This window comes from Strix uralensis, chromosome 3, assembly GCF_047716275.1.
Source record: "Strix uralensis isolate ZFMK-TIS-50842 chromosome 3, bStrUra1, whole genome shotgun sequence".
NCBI classification, from domain to species: domain Eukaryota; kingdom Metazoa; phylum Chordata; class Aves; order Strigiformes; family Strigidae; genus Strix; species Strix uralensis.
Window position 1 is genome coordinate 17,836,160 of NC_133974.1, and position 19,154 is coordinate 17,855,313.

The following is a 19,154-nucleotide window of genomic DNA, read 5'->3' on the forward strand; positions in this document are numbered from 1 at the left end:
GTTTGAGGCTCAGAGTTGTAGTCATCTTACTTTGTTCCTTGATATTTTCTACTGCTTAAGGCTGTAGATCACAGTGATTTGATATTGTCACCTTGTTGATTAAAAATCGTGCTATTAAAGCTGATTGTGTGGGAGAGAATGTCTTCTCAGTCCCTTTCCTCATTAGGTTTGCTCACTAAATGAGATAGTCTGCTGAACACATTTTATCTGTTTATATCCTTCTTATCACAGCAGAAACCAAAGTCTTCAGTACTTTGTCTACTGGGAGATGCTCCTAGAGTCACTAAAGTAATTTTGTAACCCTCTTGCCTGTGGGCCTTTGTCCTTCAGAAATCTGTAGGTGTTAGGGAGAGTTTGTGCATCTGTGAGCTAACCAGTTCTCTTGTAGATGTGGCAGATTACCAGCCTGTCACTTCCTAAAGCTGTTAGTAGCTGGACTGTCTTTGCTGCTAAAGTCTGTTCCATGTGTTAAGGTTTATAGAGTTGAAAGTGAAGCTTCAGGCATGTATATGCCCCTTGAGTTCAAGAACGCAATTCAGAAAATAACTGACTAAACTTGTAAACACTTGAAAAACTATGGATGTCTGAATTTTTACCCCAGAAATTCCTGCAACATCTACAGTTTGACTAGTGGGAATGCCCAGGATTGCTAATGCAAGGCCTGAGTCTCGTGGTGCTTACCTTGCATCTAGAGCCTATTCAGTATCCTTGAGAGTCAGTAGTTGAAGCCCTTAAAAAGCCTGAACAAATAAATGTGGTTTGAGCATGTTCGCAGCAGATGAGGTTTAGCACAAAACATAGCAGCAAAGCCTACATTAATTTGAAGATAGATGTGTTTAAATCCATTATACCAAGTGCTGGGGCAGGCTCTGTCATAAGTTGCAGGAACCTTCTGGTCCTGGTAAGCACGAGTTGTCCAGGGAGGTATGGGCATTGTAGTAAAGTTCCAGTTGGCCTTTGAAATGAAAATGGCAGGGAACACTGCAGGCTACCAGGACAATTTAATGACCTACCTGTTATGGAGGGCCCCTTGGAAAAAAAGTCAGTACAAAGTTGATTTCTTCATGGTCATGTCTGCATACCATTGGGGTAGAGCATTCACCCAGGAATTTGGTAGAGCCGTGGTAAGTACTATCCTCTCTCTCATGGAGTTAGGATCTAGATTTCATATTTTTCTGAATATAATTCTTGCTATTACCTGGTGAAACTTTGAGAATTGTAAGGCTGGTGTATCTGGGGAGATAGTTGTAAGAGAGACCATGACTCACTGTTTCGGTGCTTAAAGATACTCACTGGGGAGAGGAGAGTGCTCGCCCCAGAACTGAATTTACAATTTGTTTAATGATACAAAATTCAGGTATTCACACAACCTTCTATTCAAGCGCTTCCTACTGGCTGGTTTTGATGTTATTCTGCTTGTCGTGCTTGATGTCATGAGGGAAAGTCCTACCTGTCATTCTTTGCCCAGGCTTTGCTCAAACTGGGATATTAAGACAGGGCTTATCAATTTTTTTATGAGGGTATCAGAAATAGTTGCTGGTTTCTGAATTTCTGTGGGGTGGCTGTTCTTATATATTCATTCAAAATATTAGAACATGAAAGCTTGGCTCAGGATAGAAGAAACTCTCATGAGCCATCTGTTCAGATTAGGATCTCCACCCTTGCTTGATCTCCTTGAAAACATGCTCTTTGGAAAGCTGAAGGAAACTATGGAAATTGGGAATCTTAAATATTTGATTTTGAAAAAAGATACATATCTTCCAGGATGAGAAAATGGTTGTGCTTTCCTTAGTGTTGTAAGTAACCATTATTTAAAATTTAACAACATATAATCCATCACTTGGGTTTAATTTAACCTCTGAAATAAAGTATTTGTGCACATATATATGCATGCCTACCTATGATGGATGTCAAATTGGATGGCAAAATGATGTGCCAAAGCAGAACACACCAAATTTAGAAGAATAACATAATAGCTTTCTTTTATTCGGGATTCTTTTGTGTGTGTGTGACTAAAGGATCTAAGACAGCCATAGCTTACTACTTTTTTTAATGCTTTTGCAACTCTTACACCATTCTGAGGAATAATTTGTGGAAGACATCTATCTGCCCTATCTGATTTATCAGTAATGGAAAGTGTCTGTGGTTCTTCGTTTCTTCAGTTCTAGACGTTATCGTTCCAGTTTCAGCACTGGTACATGATTTTGCTTGCTTTTTTTCCAGTCTTTGTACTGATACTACCCCTTTTTGGAAGCAACCACAGAAATAGTTATCTCTAGTAATGTTAACCAGAGAAATACTTCATTTCAGGTTACTAGACAACTCATCCTGTGTTTCTCTCTCCTTTTTTTTTTTTTTTTCCAGATTAAACTGGTAAAAACTAACTTAGTTGGAAGTGGAACAGCAGTTGATTACTGTTGGAGTTCTATAGCGTAGTTTAATTGGTGCTATGCTTTACTGATAAGTTCAGATCTTTTGTGTGATATGCCCATGTGAATCAAATTAGGAAATCACTTAGGCAGGTTAAAACATTTTTCTGTTTCACGTACAGTTGAATATTTCTACTTCATTGTTTACTACTTCAATTTATGAACCTGTATTTATAGCATACTAAAAATACCGCCAAGATATAAATGATATGAAATTATTTTATTAAAGAAATTGATTTCATAAAAAAATCAGAAAATAGTATTCTGTAGCACTAGTAGTAAAATTTATTTTTCCCCATATAAAGGCTCATTTATTTTTATAGCAATTTGATGACACATCTGCTTGCTTTATTCAGCTGAAAAGAAAATGTTGGTTCTTGGTGTTTTGTAAAATTGCTTTGTTAAATTATTTTCGAAATCGTTCAACTTTTAACAAATGACATTTGATACTAACATTGGAAAGCAATTTCAGCTAATTAAGTAGATCCTTCTATAAACCATTGGAACATTAAGATGACAAACTGTTCATTCAGGATTATTTTAATTGGTACAATTATTGTAATTTTGTTGCAATTATGTGTTGAGCTAAAAGCTTTTGTCTAAATCATTTGAGGGTTTTTTGTTAATATACATAAGTAAGAAGAAAAGAAGTAAAATAAAAACTGAAGATAAGCATTATCTGTCTACTTTTTCATTACAGTGCTTTAGACAAGTATCTATTAAATTATTCTTTTTTAAAAGTGCGTTGCATGTTTTCAGCAAATCTCTAGCAATGTTAAAATTGAGCAAGAACATTTGAAATGTAACTTTTCTGGAAGGTTATTATGTTAATTCCAGTTTTGACACTGTTTGAATACTTTTTAATAGAAAGGGTAAAATTAACTTTTAAGGGATTTGCGAGTTTTATAAAATCTATTGATGTATTAATTTAAGAAGTGTAGCTTTTTAGTGATTATAGAAATTAAAAATGAAAAAGCTATGGAAGGTGCCACATTCATCACTCTGGTTATAATGTTCTCTGGAATCATCTTTTGCCCAGGCCAGGTTTAAATAAATCACTTCCTTTAAGCAGACAATTTAATATTCTCGTAGACCTCACAGTGAGGCATTACTTCTAAACATTTAACCCGCTTTTGGTTTTTCAGTTTCCTTTTATTGCCTCCTACTTAAAACGCAGGACACAAGGTTACTATGTTTCTTACTGTGCTAATAATGTGATCTCAAAGTTAAAAGGCAACATTCCGGTTGAGTAGTAGGTGGTTATTGCCCAAACTGTCCACTAAATAGACCTACATGAGGCAAGACATAAAAGGGAAGTAAAGAGAGTACCAGAGGACATGACAAGTAAGAATCAAGTTCAGATGAAAAGGTAACAGGGAGAGAAAAAGGATTGAAGCAAAAGCTGATCAAAACAAGAGAGAGGAGTCTTTTTAGCTTATTTTAGTTACCTTTATAATATAGAGTAGTAAGTCATATTTCTAAAATACTTTCTAGATAATTTTAAAATGCTTACAGTATAGTTAATGTGCATTAATGACATCTCTCAAAAATGCTCCTGAGCATATTTCAGATCCCTCCAAGCACCGATTGATACTAGTTTAGGGTAGAACACAGAAAGAAGCCTTAGTTTTAGCAACACTATAAACAATTTCAGGAAAGAAAACTTTTATTTTCAGCCTGTGTAAGTCAATTCATGACACTTCTGTACTTTGTGGGGAATTAATAAAATTGGAGATGATGGCTTTTTGTGTCTGCTGAATGTTTTTGTCAAAAATAGAATACTTATTCAAAACCTGAGAACCTGGGAAAACGTTGTGAGGTAGATGGTAAGCTGGAAATGCATCTCTTGGCTATATACTGCTAGTGGCCCATGTCCTGGCTCTTACCCCACAATAAATGTGATGTAATCTGTCTCTCAGGAAAAAGCAGGAGATAAAATACTTCATATTCAGAAAAGACTTGTGTCTCATATTGCTGTAAAAGCCTACTACTGAGCAGTAGCATGGAATATCAAATTCTTTGGAAGCTGATGCTCCAGTATTCCTTGCAACAGATTGCTCATATGCCCATACAATAAATTTGCCTCATTAGATCAACTCTTTTATAAGAAGCTTCTTCAAAAGGGTAAGATAAGGAACAGATCAGGTAATCCGAATGTTGTATAAAGGAACTAGTATGTCTTTGGGCCTGGTTGACTTGAATTTTGGTTATTAACCTATTAATGTAGTATGGCAATTGCAGTTTTGCCTTCTGTTTCTGGGTAGCATTTGCAACAGACGGATTAAGTCTTTGACTTACTCTGAGAAGTGGAACTCATGCTTCTGAGAGTGAAATGTTTGCCATGGACTTTTGGAGTAGGAGTGTCCTTTTGCCTGGTCCTGTGTGCCATAACATAGCCTCAGTAAAGAATCTTGTGCTGGAGACTAGGATGAACCATGGTCGTTTCTAATGTTAGAGGACCTGCAAATACTTGCTGAATTTCTGAGGTCCCACAGGTTGGAGGTATTGGATGAAAGAATCCCTGCGTAAAACCATAAAGTAGCTTTGTAACTGAAATTCAATAATCAAAATACCAAAACCAGATTAATACAGTATTCTTGTATTTCATGTGTGTGAGTGATCTTGTTGGACTTGTCAGTTAGTAAGACATAATTACTTTTTTGTTTACAGAGTAGCTTTGAGCAGTCTTAGGTTCTTCTGCGCTACTCTGTTTTGCTGCTTTTCCATCTGTGTAATAAATATATTGATTTTTTTAAAATTCCTTTGCCATCTCTAATTCAAATAGCACTGCAAAGCTGTGGATGAATCCAGGCATTTGTAACTGTATTAACTCTTTTTTTTAAAGAATGCTGGTCTAGAGTGTATTCTGGAAAGTTGTATTAAAATTAGACCTATTGAATATGGCTCAGTGACAGTGCATGATACTGGGTGTGGGAGATTAGCTTACTAAAATATCAATCTTAAGGATCAAAATAGTTTTTCTTTCTGAAATGATCAAAGGCAGCAACACTCAGAAGAGGTGCTTTATCTACTGTTACTTGAATTGGATAGTTAGAATCAGTTTTGCAAAGCAAGCTTTCCTGAATACCTACGGTAATAGGAGCTTTTAAATAGCTATTGCATCTGTTCAGTGAAGTCTCTGTACTGCTTAATATGCACTAAGGGGTTTATAATTTTTGTCTAGATAGATATATCAAACTATAGCTTTCTTTTTTTTGGTCTTTATTAAGATAAAACATTGATTCCTTTATATTTTAGTATTGAGTGTGTGATGACTTTTTATCTCTGCCTTTATACAAGGCAGAGTATGTGTATGTGAGCAAATGCTGGTTTTCAATGTTCAAATAACCTGTTGCAAATTTCAGTTTGAAACAATATTTGCAGCACTATTCTTGAGATGTTGATGGTACTGCAAATTATCTGGAGCATTTTGCATGAGAGTTTTTAATCCAGAAAAAATGCACCCTTAGGCATAAAGATACATTGTCACTATACTGACCACACATGTGAAGAATAGGTTAAATAACTTCAGAGCAAAGCATTATATTATTAGTATTAGATTATTAGGGATTAGTGATCAGATGTCTAATCAGCAGACTGTTAAGCATCAGAATTTCATATTGCATTCCAAAGTGGCCCCGATTTTCTAGTTTTCTGTTTTTCAGTATCAAACATTTAGAAAAAAGTATGTGTCACTTCTAATGAGAAGTTTTTTTCACTGTTTTAAGCAACACTTGCTGCTTAAACTGTATTGAAAGGAAAATTCAAAAGGCATGTGAAAGATAAAACATGACATGCCTTCATGCTCATGACTTCTGTTGCTCTATTTATTATTTAATAACAATTAATTAGGTCTGATGCTTTTTATGGAGTGCAAAAGTTAAATGAGTCTTGTCCACGTAGTTACTTGCTTCTGTAAAACACGAGGGAAAAAAAAATAGGTGTGCAAAGAGTTACTTGTAGAACTTATTTGTTTTCACCTTCAGGGAGAGAGGTTTGGAAAGAGCAGGGGAAAATGGCCCTTCTGGGTATGAGAACTTGCAGAGGAGTCAACTTTCCACCCGTCCAGCAGCAGCAGGGCAGGCTGCTCCATGAGAGAGGGCAAGCTGGGAGCTGGGGAGAACAGCAAGACAGACAGGGTGTTGTCCTCATGCGCAAGGAGTGCAGTACCACAGTAGCCAAACAGAAGATCAGAGCAGGTTCAGTGACAGTAACCAGGGACAGCAAACAGCCCAGTGGTCTGTAGCCACAAGGCACATTTTAGGTCAAGCCAGGAAGTCAAGTCAGTGAGTCAAGGTCATGACCAGTAAGGGATATAGATGCAGCTCAGGCAAGGACCAAGGGGAAAGGCCCGAGTTCTTGAATCAAGTAAGAGACACCTCTAATGAGGCTTCTTGCAGCTCTTATCACAGCAGTCCGATCCCAGATTACTCAGGTGCACTGCGTCAGAGCTGGCCTTGAGCACAGGCAGCGAAACCCCTGGCCGGAGACTGGAGAAGGAGGTGATAGAGCCTGTTGGCATACTCCAGGACCTGATGTAACCAACCAAACGGGGAATGGGGGCACAGCACAGCCTTCAGTGTGGATGAAGGTAGTTGATGCTGCTGCCATTTTACTACCACCTGGTTGGGTGATGAAGGATCACATCCTGTGGTGGTGACCATCTCCTGCAGTAGGTGGTGAATAGATGGGCTGTGTCATGTATAGCCCAACAGCCTGGCATCTAAGCTGTGCTGGCTACATTCAGTGCTGGACCCACTGTTGGACCATGGTGGTTGTTCTCCAAGTCAGTCGTGGAAGTGCAAGGTGAACGTAAACTAGGAAAAAATTTGGAGCAAATTCAGTCTCTTGAATGGAAGATAAAATGACGTACCTATGTGTACTTGTAGTAAATTATTTTTATTTGACAAAAAATCCAAAAATAATCCATCATTGTTGGAATATAACCTAATCCACACTGAAAGCAGTTTTTGATTTTAGCTGTGCATGGAAAGGACACGTGCAGAATAGTGGAATGAATTTTTAAGGTTGTCTTCTGTCAATGTAATGTTCTGTTTTGGGTTCATTCCTTTTAAATTCAAGTAGTTTCTTGTGGAAACAGACACTCTATAACTGACAGTTTTTGATGTTTTTGATTTAAAGAATAATTCTTCTGCCTCAGGAAAATCTACCCCCAAAAGGAGAATAGGGTGTTCACAGTGCTTTATTTTTAGATCTGTGTGCTTGTGTTTTAGAAAAGTAACTCCTAAAGTGCTTTACATGCTAACCTTTTTTTTTTTTTATCTGAGAAGTACAGGCACATGCGATTTTTGTGGCTCTTTGCCAAAAGATTATCATTTACATAAATATTTCTTTCAGAGGCGTAGTTTAAGACATTGAGCTCAGGAGGTTAGAATAGAGACTTCAATCTGCACACCAGCAGTGGGCTATTGGCTTCTGAACAGTAGCTTTGTTCATCGTATTCAGAACACTGTTCACATTCAGACTTAAGTAGAGCTGGCATTAAAATTCAGCTAATTTCTTTCATGTGATTCATCAGCTGTGTGTTTTATTTAAATCTATGTCACATTCTCTTTTGGCTTTTTATTTTGTAGATTTAAGTGTTGAAGTAGGCCACTCTTTAACTCTTCAGTCCCTGACTTAAAAAGTGACTTAATTTTCATTTTGCCAGTGTTGAACTCTTGTCTAGAATACTACAGTAAATATATATATAAAACTGTGCATTAGTGGTTTGGGTTTTTTTTACATTTCTGATGTTTGAATAAAAACATATACATTTACAGTCAATTTAGTCATAGTTTTATATAAGTCAAAATAGAAGAACCTAAGGTAGTAGCTAAATATTAACGTAAAATACTTCTCAGATTCTGTTGGGTATACAAGTTATACTTTGATACTGCTGATGTTAATTTCTTTTTTTTTCTTTGACCCATTGACTCGTTGAGGTGAGGGACCACTTTTAGCTCCTATTAGATTTCTTTAAACACTGTTGGAGAACCAATCCATTCTTTGAAACTGTAAGCTACTCTGGGTGTGAAGTTCGTCTTCTTACAGAAGCACCACCTTTTATTCTCTTAAGGCTGGAGCCTGTGAAGCCTTACATACATTGAACTTCCCTAAGTGGATAATCCCACTGCCGTCTGGATGACTGCTCATAATGATTTACAAGATCAGAACCTTTGTGACAATAAGCTACACTTGCTTTTATGCTTTATATTTGTTACATTTTCCTATGCTGTAGAAGTAACAGCCCACTGTGAATAAAGTTATTTGTAGATACTGCTTATGACAGCATGGTGTGGCAGTATCCTCCATCTGTTAGGTACACGGTCCATTCAGATGTTTTCTGGTAAAATTTATAGGAATTTGTTAATTCTACTTTTAGTATAGGGCAAGAATGTCCTAAAAGATGAGATTGAAAGATTAACACATGGTTAATATACGTTTTTGATGTCAGTTGCACTTCAGGTATCTAGCATTGATCCTTGATTCTTTTATTTATCTTAACGTTGAACGCTAAATATTCTGCATAAATCTGCCACTGCTGTCTCTGGAATAATCCCATGGTACATAAAACTCTACTTTTTATGAAGAATCTAAAAATAAAGATAAAAGATCATTGCTTTGAAAAAGCTAACATTGTGAAATAAGGTAAGATCATTCAGCTAATGATAGATTTAGTTTATTCATTGTATTAAAAATACAATTCAATTACAAACAGATTTTTTTTGAAGTGTTCTTTTCATAGACACGAGTGTGTATTTATTTAATGTAAGAGATTCTTGGTTGCGCTTCGATAGATTACTGAGTGTACATGAGGGCTCCTTCCTCCCTTTCCACCCATGCATCGGTGCACTCCTTTCCCCGATGACAGTACTGGCAGTTGCTTTAGCTGCTTTAATTGTCCAGTAATCAGAGGAGACTCTTATGCTTTCTTTGTGCTATGCTAAGTTTTTCTTTTTAGCAAGTTACAGAAGCTTATAGAGCAGTCAACATGTCTATGCTCAGTCATCCCTTTTCATGGAACTGCGATCCTAATTGCCTTTGGGAAAAGCCATTAACTAGTGAGGTGCATCATTCATTTTATATTTACATAAAGATTTTTATTTTCATATGCATTTTTTTCCATAACTTTTTTATATTTTTTACTTTTAAATACAGGATGGTAACTTCACTTGTATCCATACAGAGTGCTGTCACAGTCACTTTACAGTCATTACTATAACCATATCAACCATTCTCAGTGCATTCTTTCACTGTTTCCATTTTTATTTTACTGGGTGTGAGAAACATTTTTTAATTTTAGTAATCTTTAATTTAGATTATACTTTCTCATTTGGTATCAAATGAGGTATCAGTCATGATACTATGAGATGAGATGTCAAATAAGATAGGTCCATCTGATGCATCATGTCAGCCTCCATCACTTGCTTGCATTTGGTAGGAGCTTTTCATAAACTTCCGCAAGGCTACAATTTAATCCTTCTCCTTGTTCCTTCCTAAAATTGTCCTTTATACTAGTGCTTACAAAAAAACCCCACTGTTGCTTGACAATAGTCACAATGCATCAACAGTCCCTTACACTGATCATGTCTCATTGTTTTGTTGTTCACGTCTGTTTGTGGCTTCTTGTCTTGGAAGGTGAATTACTTGAAAGCAGGCAGTTGTTCTTCCACTTTTTACCATGAAGTCATGTACAGTTGGGTTTTGATCAATGTCTAAAATGCCCCAGTGTTCCTGTAACAAGAAATGTTCATTTAAAAATGAGTTTTTTAACCATGGAATTTCTGATTGGGCTATCATAATTTCAGTGGATGTTTGAGGTTAAAGTTGACAAATGTTAACTTCCCCTTACTTTGGTTTTGATGTTACTGATCTGTAAATTCCTGATCTGATTTTAGTCTTCTGTATGGCTTCTTTGAGATTGCTCTGAAGTGTACAACTAGATGAGGTTACTTAACAGTTTCAGATTTTTTGCGTATTAGAAAATGTTAACTTGTTCTTTCTGCAGACAGTGCAGCTCTTATGGGCTCTCTTCATTTTCTGGAGAACAGGGAGGATCGATGCAAGTGTACTAGTGTTTCTTCCTAGAATATCACTATGCAAGTGTAAGTCATACTGTAATAAACATGGTTTATGATTTATCTAATTATTCCCCCCCACAGAATTTCAAAGAATATTCCTACAACTAAAGATGTTGAACCTCTGCTTGAAATTGATGGAGACATACGGAACTTTGAAGTATTTTTATCTTCGCGAACCCCTGTTCTTGTTGCACGTGATGTAAGAACCTTTTTGCCATGTACAGTAAACTTAGATCCCAAGCTACGAGAAATCATTGCAGGTGAGTATACTTTCAAATAAATGGAAAATGACCATTGTATTCTTTCTTTTCATTTTAGGTGGAGCCACTTTGCATGTTATGCAGAATTGTGATTTGTTCATCAAATCAGACCTTCGGATTGTCTGATTTGACTTCAGTTTATCTTAGTAGCTTTGCTGTAAAGGCCAGATCATACTAGACTGTGGCTTTTCTTTTGGAGGGGAGGAATGCACTGGTCTTGATCTGAAGACTGCTTTAGCGAATGGAGGAAACCAATACACGCAATGATATTTTAGTAGTAGAGATGCAAGTTGAATTCTAGTTCTTTGTTAACAATTTTGAATAGCATCAGTAAGATCCTGTAGAACTGAAGTCAGTGAAACAAAGTGGAATGTCTGCACTTGATGTACACCCCACTAGATACCTGTGCGGTTGGTATCAGTGAATTACTTTTTAGCCTGCTATAGTATGATATTTGAAATCATCCTAGGGCAAGTGTTGTTTATTGTGCAGTGGTTGTTAGGCAGTTATCTTGCTTTTAGTCTCAAAAACCGCAGTTAGGTTCAGATATGTTCTGTTCTGCAAAAACACTCTGCTCAGCATTATGTGTTCTGATTGCTCACTGTTGCTGTGGATTGTTGTAACACATGGTATGGCACTTCTTGTCCAGTCTCAGAGTTTGCTGTTGGCTCTGGAGTAAGGCTAAGGCATCCTAACATTTCCATCTGATAAGAGATGCTAAAGCTTTGAAAAAAGCAGAACTTTAAATTTAAAATAGCATCCTTATGAGTCTTTGGTATGACAGTTGGTATTCTAGGTGGGAACTGAATTCAGGTATTAATAGTTCTTCTTGCCTGTCTTTTCTGTTGTGATGCTTTTCTTCAGTCCTCAGCTGGAATCCTTTTCATTCTTACTTTTTTCCAACTTCCTTCTCTGCACTAGATAGCTGCAGTAAGATGGCCTAACTTTGTTCACAAGCTCTGTCTCATTAATCTCTTCAGAAACAGTACAGGTCTATCACATCAGACATACTTACCATCAGAGACATACTTGGTGTGATGTATTCCTGCATTTCATCCCATTTGGGAATTGTTGGGATTTGTAACTTGGTTCTCTCTGAGAGAATGTTTAGAGGCATTTAATATGCTACATAAATTTATGCAAGAAGTTGTACTAACTCTCCTAAAGACTCCTGTGTATAGGTGATCCTCAAAAGAAATCAACTGAATGCAGTTGAAAGTGACATTTGATGTTCTACTTGATGAGTTCTGATTGGAGAACATAATACACCAAAATATACTATAATGAATTGTCAAATCAAAACTTTTTCAAATATTTCAAGCAACATCTCATTCTTTCTTACCTTTTTATTTTTCAGACGTTCGTGCTGCAAGAGATCAAATGAATATTGGAGGTCTTCCTTATCCCACGTTGCCTTTACATGAGGCACCTGCTAGAGGAACGTCTCTCTTCAGTCAGCCTTCATCAGCTTGCTCTTCTACAACCTCTTTCAATGGACCTTTCAATAGTGGAGTTTTATCACCGCAGCCTCATAGCAGTTACTATAGTGGTATGACAGGACCTCAGCATCCATTTTACAATCGGGTAAATAATCGAGATCCAATTAACATTCTTCTGATTTAATCTGGCAATATTGCAGATGTCATCTATGAAATACGAAAAAACAAGTTTTATTTAGCAATGGAGAGAAGTCCAAAAGTTGGTAGATTTCACAATAATGTTCAGTCACTGTAGTCTGGGGGAGAAATGTGGTAAATTACATCAAAAAAACGAATTACACAAGGGGAAAAAAGGTCAAATAATTTTGAGACACTGCTCAGTTGTAGGATATTGCAGGGATTTTTTTTATTTTTGTGGGGTAAACTGTGCTCAGTCGTTCATATACTTGATCACAGACATTGGAAGGGATCCCAGCTTTTTCTTGGTGACTTTGGTTAAAACATACAGAAACTCAAGTGGGGAGCTACATCACAAGAATGTATGTCTGTCTTCCCTTTTGTCTCTTGTAGAAGTTATTCTGGGATCTTTTCCCTGAACCGGTGTTGCACTGTTTTAAAGGAATTAACATAAATTGCATAAAACATACATTTTTTTGAGCTATTTGTGGGCCTCAGAAAACAAAGTCCTGGGTATGGCTCACTTGAAAATTGAATGAAATACTATAGTTGGATCAAGTCTAAACTTTCTGGTTTTGTGGGATGTATTCAGTATTCCTAAACTTCATTTTTTACCTTTTTTTTTTTTTCCTTCTCTGCAGTACTATCTTGTATAAAAAAGTAGAAAGCTGGTAGAAGTCATAGCTTACTTCTGTATACCGGAAGTGGCTTCAACTTTAAGTAGATTTTGTCCATAGGTTAATGTTTAAGCCAATAAGCTGGAAAAAAAATTGAGTTATTCCTAAGTCAGTGTTTGCTAACCAAGGCAGAAAAGGGTACATGTAGCACAGAACTTTTAAAGTTATCTGTCTAAAATTATTCTTATATATCCTCAATACTGTGACAATATACTGTTTTGTTGAAAATAACTTAAAATGACATATACTTTGAAGTAGTCCAACACTGATAAACACTTGTCACATGAATCTTTGTGCTGACACCAGCTCAGCTTTGTTAAAGGAGGTGTTTAATTGGAAACCCTGTTTTTGTGTCTGTGTTACTGTACATGACAAGGTTTAAAGTATGGGGTGATATACAGTTGAAACTTGTATGGCTTTTTGTCTCTAATACGCATTACAAAAGCAATTATTGGTGAACCATAAGCTGTTCTTACAATCAGTTTATTTGTTCATTTGTATTAAGTGCATACACAGACTTACAGGCATGCTTACTTTTTTGCCTGCTGAAGACTTCTCTCTGGAATTTTATACTGCCCTTCTAACGTATAATTGGTTTTAGTGTTTCACACTTTCAAATATTGACAAAATGCTACATTCATTCCTTTGGAGTCATCAAGGTGCTGTCATGAACACCACATACTGAGATAAGTGATGAGAACCTTATAATAGTAGAACATTTAGACTGAAAGGCTGTTTCCTTCAGCATTTTCAATCATGTTTCACTACTTAGATTCTTGTAAGAATGGTGTTTAAAAAAAGAACAGCAACTGAAGAATAGGCTTTCCCCAGTAGAAGTTTCTGAGAGTGTGACACAACACAGTGGATTCAAACGCTTCTGTGGAAACGCCTGAATTTCACGCAAAAATGTCCTGAGTTCTGGGGATAGATGCCTTATTCTGACCAATAAATAGTTCCTGTCCTGTTCTCTTTAAGCATTCATTTGTGCTTAAGAAAAAAGCCTCTTTGAGCCATTGGGTAAAAAACTCTTATCTGTTTATTTTTAGGAGATACAATTTTTTTTATTATCTATGTTTCTGCTTTGTTCTTTACATCCTCCTGTGTTATGGACCTTGAACTTCCAGTGACATGATCTATTCATTTTAGATTTAAAACCCCGTTATCCCTCTGTATAGCTGCAAAAGAAAGATTATAGTCCCATTTAGCAGCTCTGCAACTTGGTGCTTTGGCTCTCACTATAGGACTGTGCTGGACGTGTACATTTTACCACTGTCTGATGGCCTGGCTACAAGTTGGATTCAAGATCAGCTTCTCAAAATCGCTGCTATCATGGATCATTGTGGAGATCATGTTCCTCATGGGGAAGGTTAGAGCAGTAGGCAAGTCTAATTAGGATTTCCTGGGTGGGAACTAGAAATTAGGGTATGTGAAGGCTTTTTTTGCAAAAAAGGAACAAATTCTTTGATATCTTTGAAAAATAGTGAACACCACACACTTTATATCTGGAGGCTTGGAGAGCAGTTCTATACTTGTTTATGCCCAACATGTATTTATATTGATCTCATGTTTTCACAATATCTGTATTACATACTTCAAATGAAGATTGAGTCTGTAGCATTCAAGCCTATAATCGAGAATTAATCCCACAGTTGGGAAGCAGTGGAGTAACTGAAGTGGGCTCAAGGCGTAATGAGGAATTATGAAAGATTTGTGGGATAATTGCCTTATTGGACAAATTTTTTTCATTGCTTTGTAGTTTGATGACTCGCAACCAACAAAGAGGTGCTCACTATGTGTTTCAGAGGATAGTCTTTGTGGTGAGAGGTAGACACTTGAATGCGGTATGATCATTAAACATTCCGTGCTTGGGGGTTTTCCACGTGGTTTAAGCTGTTAGTGGAAAACTGAGGCATCTAGTTATTCTAGAAATATCATGAACTTTTTTTGAAGAGAGTTTAATTTTCAGAAAATACCATAGAATATGTGTTTTATGACAGTGTGAAATAATTTAAAATCAGTGAATTTTCTGAATCATCCTATACTAACTGATAAATGTAAGGCAAAGGCTAGGTATTGGTTGTCCTACCTATTTAAAACAAATCAAACCAAACTTCCCCATTTAGGCTAATGGTTACAAAGCATATCCTGTAACTTCATACGTTGGAAGAGCATATGAAATTTTTATGGTGTGTGAAAGAGTGCGCAGAGGCTACCTCTAGCAGCTAAGAATGTGGAACCACTTGTATTTTCCACAAATGACTCAAAGTTGTAGCATATGTCATCTAAGTAATTGATGTACACAGGAATTAAACTTGAATTTCTCAGTTCATTTACAGCTGCTTCTGAATGCAGAGGATTTTTAGTCCTATTGACAAATCCAAAGTGCAGTATTTCAACAAATTGTACTCCTCCCTCATAGATTGGCCCTTGAGTCATAAATTATTTACTCTGTGCTGAATTTGGTGCAGTAGACTAATCAGAATCTTGTCATGTGCAGAAACACAAACCAAATAATATGTTCTGTTTTGTTAAATAGCTGGATAATACAATTTTGAAAATGCTACGTATAGAAACATCAGAAATCTGTAATACAGCCATTGTTTGGAGATTAGTAGTTTTGTTTTTTTAAGAACTGGTTAATGAGTTGAAAGCAATGAGCACCATAATTCTGCTTTTCCTGAAGTCTGAAGACTATTGCTTTCCAATACATTGCCTTAAAAGATAATTGATAAGGAAGTGAAAATCTTTGCTTCAAAACCCAACTCAAATTCACAGATAGGTCAGAGTAAAACTTCACAACGTTGGAAAAGCAGTTTGTACTTCTTAAGTGCATTACCACTTGTAAGATTCATGACTCTCAAATGCATGCTCATGCGCACACACACATACACGTTTTGTTGCGTGTCAGTGGGTAGCGTGAATTTTAGGGAATGTGTTTATACATTTTATTCTAGCACTTGAAAGATTGGAGCATGTGCAGTCATCTGTTCAAATAGAAGTGTATTTGTGATTTTGAGATCTCTGTATCTTCTAGAAGTGACTTTATTAAAAGCCTGAGTTCTCATTTGGACCCTTTACACTGATGTGCTGATAAGAATTTTGGAAACTTGAATAGTGTTTGTTGAAATTTATTAGTAAAAAGGGATAAAAATGAACCTGGTTATAAAAATCGTGATTAGAGTTAACTTATATTTGTGGAAAAAATGTATTTCTGTTTTTAAAAATGTTTTTGATGTTTGTCTTATAATGATTAATGTCCTTTAAAATGGTATTTGTATTGAACAACATGCATTACCATATTTCCAGCAAAACAAAGCTGAAATACTGTCTGCTATAAAAATCTACTTAAAGATTTATAAAATCTAGTATTTGTGGAAGCCTTCAGATGGGTTACCACAAATATGGGAAGTTCTAGTGATGCTATTAAGTATCACGCTTTTTTTTTTTGTACGATTGTCTTGGGTATTATGAATCATATGTTTTACTGAGCATCTGATTTTGAGTTTAGCAGGCCAGAGAGAGTGAAATTATCAGAATTACCCTTTTGCCATATTCAAAACAGATGTTAGAGTGTAGCTACCAAAACCACTCTAACTCTGTTCCTCCAGAAAACCATACCAGAGCATCCATTGGCTCTGAGGAGACTAGAAGGGGGTCAGTTGCTGAGGTATTTTGAAGAACTCCAGAGCTTTTGATTGAATTCTGTTCAATGCAAAAAGTAAAGCAAGCTATTAGTAATTGCTATTTTCACTTTATTAAACTCAACTAAAGGATGTGTTTTGTTGAAATAATTTTTATTTTCTTATTACATTTTGATTTGTGTAATTGTTTGTCCCTTTTTTGTTACATTTTTTTTTTCCCATAGCCATTCTTTGCCCCATATCTTTACATGCCAAGGTATTACCCTGGCAGTTCTCATCTCATCTCACGTCCACCACTAAAAACGAGTTTGTCCAGAGATCAGAACAATGGCCTAGTAAGTATTTTGAAGGATAATTCAAATACTAACCTTGACAATATAGTAATGAAAATGAAGGTTATTAATGATGATTCACTATTAGACAAGTACAAGCTCTATATTATAAATATTATAAGCAATGGTGTTATTAACATGTAATGTAAAATGTATTTTGTTTTACCTTTAGAAATTCCTTATAGAGGAAAACCAATTCTAACATTCAAGTATCAAGATTAGAGGAGTATGACCTTTAATACTGGCAGGAAAATATTTTAATGAAAATGCCAACTGTACTGTAATCAAGAAATTGATATAGTGTAATACTGTAAGAAAAAGACTGTTACTTGTAAATTTATGTTCAATTTTTTTTAATAATACAAATTCTGTGACATAAGTGGAGAAGATAGAATGACATCCTTTAATGTTGTAAAGAATACTAGAAATTGGAAGGCCAAAGTAACAAGTTAAAAGGAATGTTTTAAATATTTAAGTAAAACAAAATACATTTTAAATATGCATCAGTTATAGCTTGGTTTTGCAAGTACATATAATTCAACTTTATTTACCCATTGAAAAGGAAAAATGAGCAGAGTTTTCAAGCTTCCTATAGAATAATAAAATTCCTGTTTAACAGTATTTACTGACAGATGGCTGTTCAAATGGAATTAAGAACTAAGGAAAGCTAAAAAAGTAAAAGCCTCACTTGTCAATCGCTTTAATTCTAGGTTATTGATACAATGAGCAAAGCTATTAAAAGGTGGTAAAATCTTTACTCCCTTAATGTTTCTGTTGAATTATGTATTATTACGAGATCATTCTCATTCACTGTTTACTTCATATTTTTTGTTGAGCCCTTGATTGTTTTACCCAAACCATAATATTTTGTTGTTGTTAGGATGTTATCAAGGAGGATGCTGATGAGGGGCTTCCTTCACCCACAGACCCCTCAATGGTAAATGAGTAGTCATGTGGTGTGGAAATTTTAGCATCTTTTTGCTTTTTCAGCAGTAATGAGTCTGCATTAATCATAACTGCAGTTCACTAACACTGCATCAGTGGCTTTGGTGGGCAAATAGAGTAGTTGAAAACTAATGTAGTTCGTGAATGAATTTAAGAGCTAATATTTCACTTATAAGATGGATTATATTTTTCCTCGTAGCTTTCCCTTACCTTTCTCAGTAGGTGTGGTGAGTTTTCAGTAAAGAGAGTGTTGTGGTAGCTAAACAGAGTGAAGAATGACAGCTGGTCATTCAGTGCTTAGATTTTAGGATGAAGTAACTGTGTGTTTTCTGCTTTAGTCAACTCTCTCATCTGATCCCTACTTCTTAGTTGGTGACATAAAGCTATTGCAGTTAATACAGTATAAAGCAACTTTCGATATAAATTAAGAAAAAAAAATGCTAGTCATAAGCTTATTCTTGAGTCAGAACGCTAACATCTGCCTTTGTCCTGACTTGTTTTTGTTTTATCCTGAATATTCACACAAAGATGTAATGTAGTCTTTATGGGTGTCTGTTTTAACTCTGATTTTGGGAATCTGTGGAAAATCATAATTTATTACCAAAACAGAGAGGTCAATATGGTTGTCATCATTCTCTTAATACTTGCTGCTGATAGCTGTTGGCAACAGTTATAGTTTGATCTGAGTTATTTTTTCTTCTAGTAAATAATTACAAAAATGTCTTTCCATTGTTGGGCAATGGAAAAAAAAAAAAAAAAAAAAACCAAAACACACAAATCCCAGAACTGTATTTAACTGCACATAACCTTCACTGAGCACCCGTGTATAGGTGATACAATGGAAAATGTACCCTAAAGTTCTCTCTCCCAGGTCATTGGCTACCTTGTGTGAAGGGATGACTTTGAATTAAGTTTCTCTTGTAGTGTATTTTTGGAGATGCTGATGCCTTCCCTGTGTTTGATTCCCTATCTCAGTATTCTGTTTTCTTCCCAGTCCTTGCAGCTTGTCAGTGCAAGGAGAAAAAGTAAGGGCTTTTGAGAAAGTAGTAGAGTGATGACTGAAGTACATGTGTATCTGAGTGTGAGAAGGGCCACAGGCCTGGAAAAGTGGGATTTAGTCTCAGGACGAAGTAGTGAATGAGCTCCAGCAGCAGACCTGGACCTTGGTTG

The 19,154-nt window shown here is 36.0% G+C and overlaps 1 protein-coding gene across 6 annotated transcripts in view; it reads left to right on the forward strand.

The window, feature by feature from the left end:
• The window catches only part of KIDINS220 (kinase D interacting substrate 220), an 85,263-nt gene that overhangs the window by 49,978 nt on the left and 16,131 nt on the right, over nt 1-19,154 (forward strand). For 4 of the 6 annotated variants that reach the window (XM_074861605.1, XM_074861603.1, XM_074861604.1 and 1 more), the window contains 4 exons: nt 10,595-10,773; nt 12,131-12,357; nt 16,932-17,042; nt 17,920-17,976. In XM_074861605.1, coding sequence (XP_074717706.1) covers nt 10,595-10,773; nt 12,131-12,357; nt 16,932-17,042; nt 17,920-17,976 — 574 coding nt within the window. The remainder of the gene's footprint in view (nt 1-10,594; nt 10,774-12,130; nt 12,358-16,931; nt 17,043-17,919; nt 17,977-19,154) is intronic. The other 2 variants (XM_074861608.1, XM_074861609.1) reach the window with 2 other exon arrangements.